The sequence below is a fragment of the Tupaia chinensis genome, unplaced genomic scaffold (assembly GCF_000334495.1).
Source record: "Tupaia chinensis unplaced genomic scaffold, TupChi_1.0 Scaffold144255_1, whole genome shotgun sequence".
Classification (NCBI taxonomy): domain Eukaryota; kingdom Metazoa; phylum Chordata; class Mammalia; order Scandentia; family Tupaiidae; genus Tupaia; species Tupaia belangeri.
In genome coordinates, this window is record NW_006204113.1 from 1046636 (window position 1) to 1046853 (window position 218).

A 218-nucleotide genomic window follows, 5' to 3' on the forward strand; every position below is an offset into this window, starting at 1 on the left:
CCCTGCTCCCCACGCCCGCGCCCGCGGGGGCCCCCCGGGCCCCGCCTGTGCGCGGTGCTCCTTACCTGGGCTTGGAGGCAGAGAACCAGCAAGTGCAACAGCCTGCGGGAGACAAAAGCGGGCGGGAGAGAGGAGGGTGAGCGGGCGGCGCGGGCGCGCGGGGGCGCGGGGCGCAGGGCGCGGTACTCACAGGCAGCTCAGCGCGGAGCGGGGGCTGC

General features: G+C 77.5%; 1 protein-coding gene across 1 annotated transcript in view; it reads right to left on the reverse strand.

The window, feature by feature from the left end:
* The window catches only part of FGF8 (fibroblast growth factor 8), an 11221-nt gene that overhangs the window by 10483 nt on the left and 520 nt on the right, over positions 1-218 (reverse strand). The window contains exons 2-3 of the mRNA XM_006166430.1: positions 191-214; positions 66-102 (exon numbers count right to left, since the gene is read on the reverse strand). Coding sequence (XP_006166492.1) covers positions 66-102; positions 191-214 — 61 coding nt within the window. The remainder of the gene's footprint in view (positions 1-65; positions 103-190; positions 215-218) is intronic.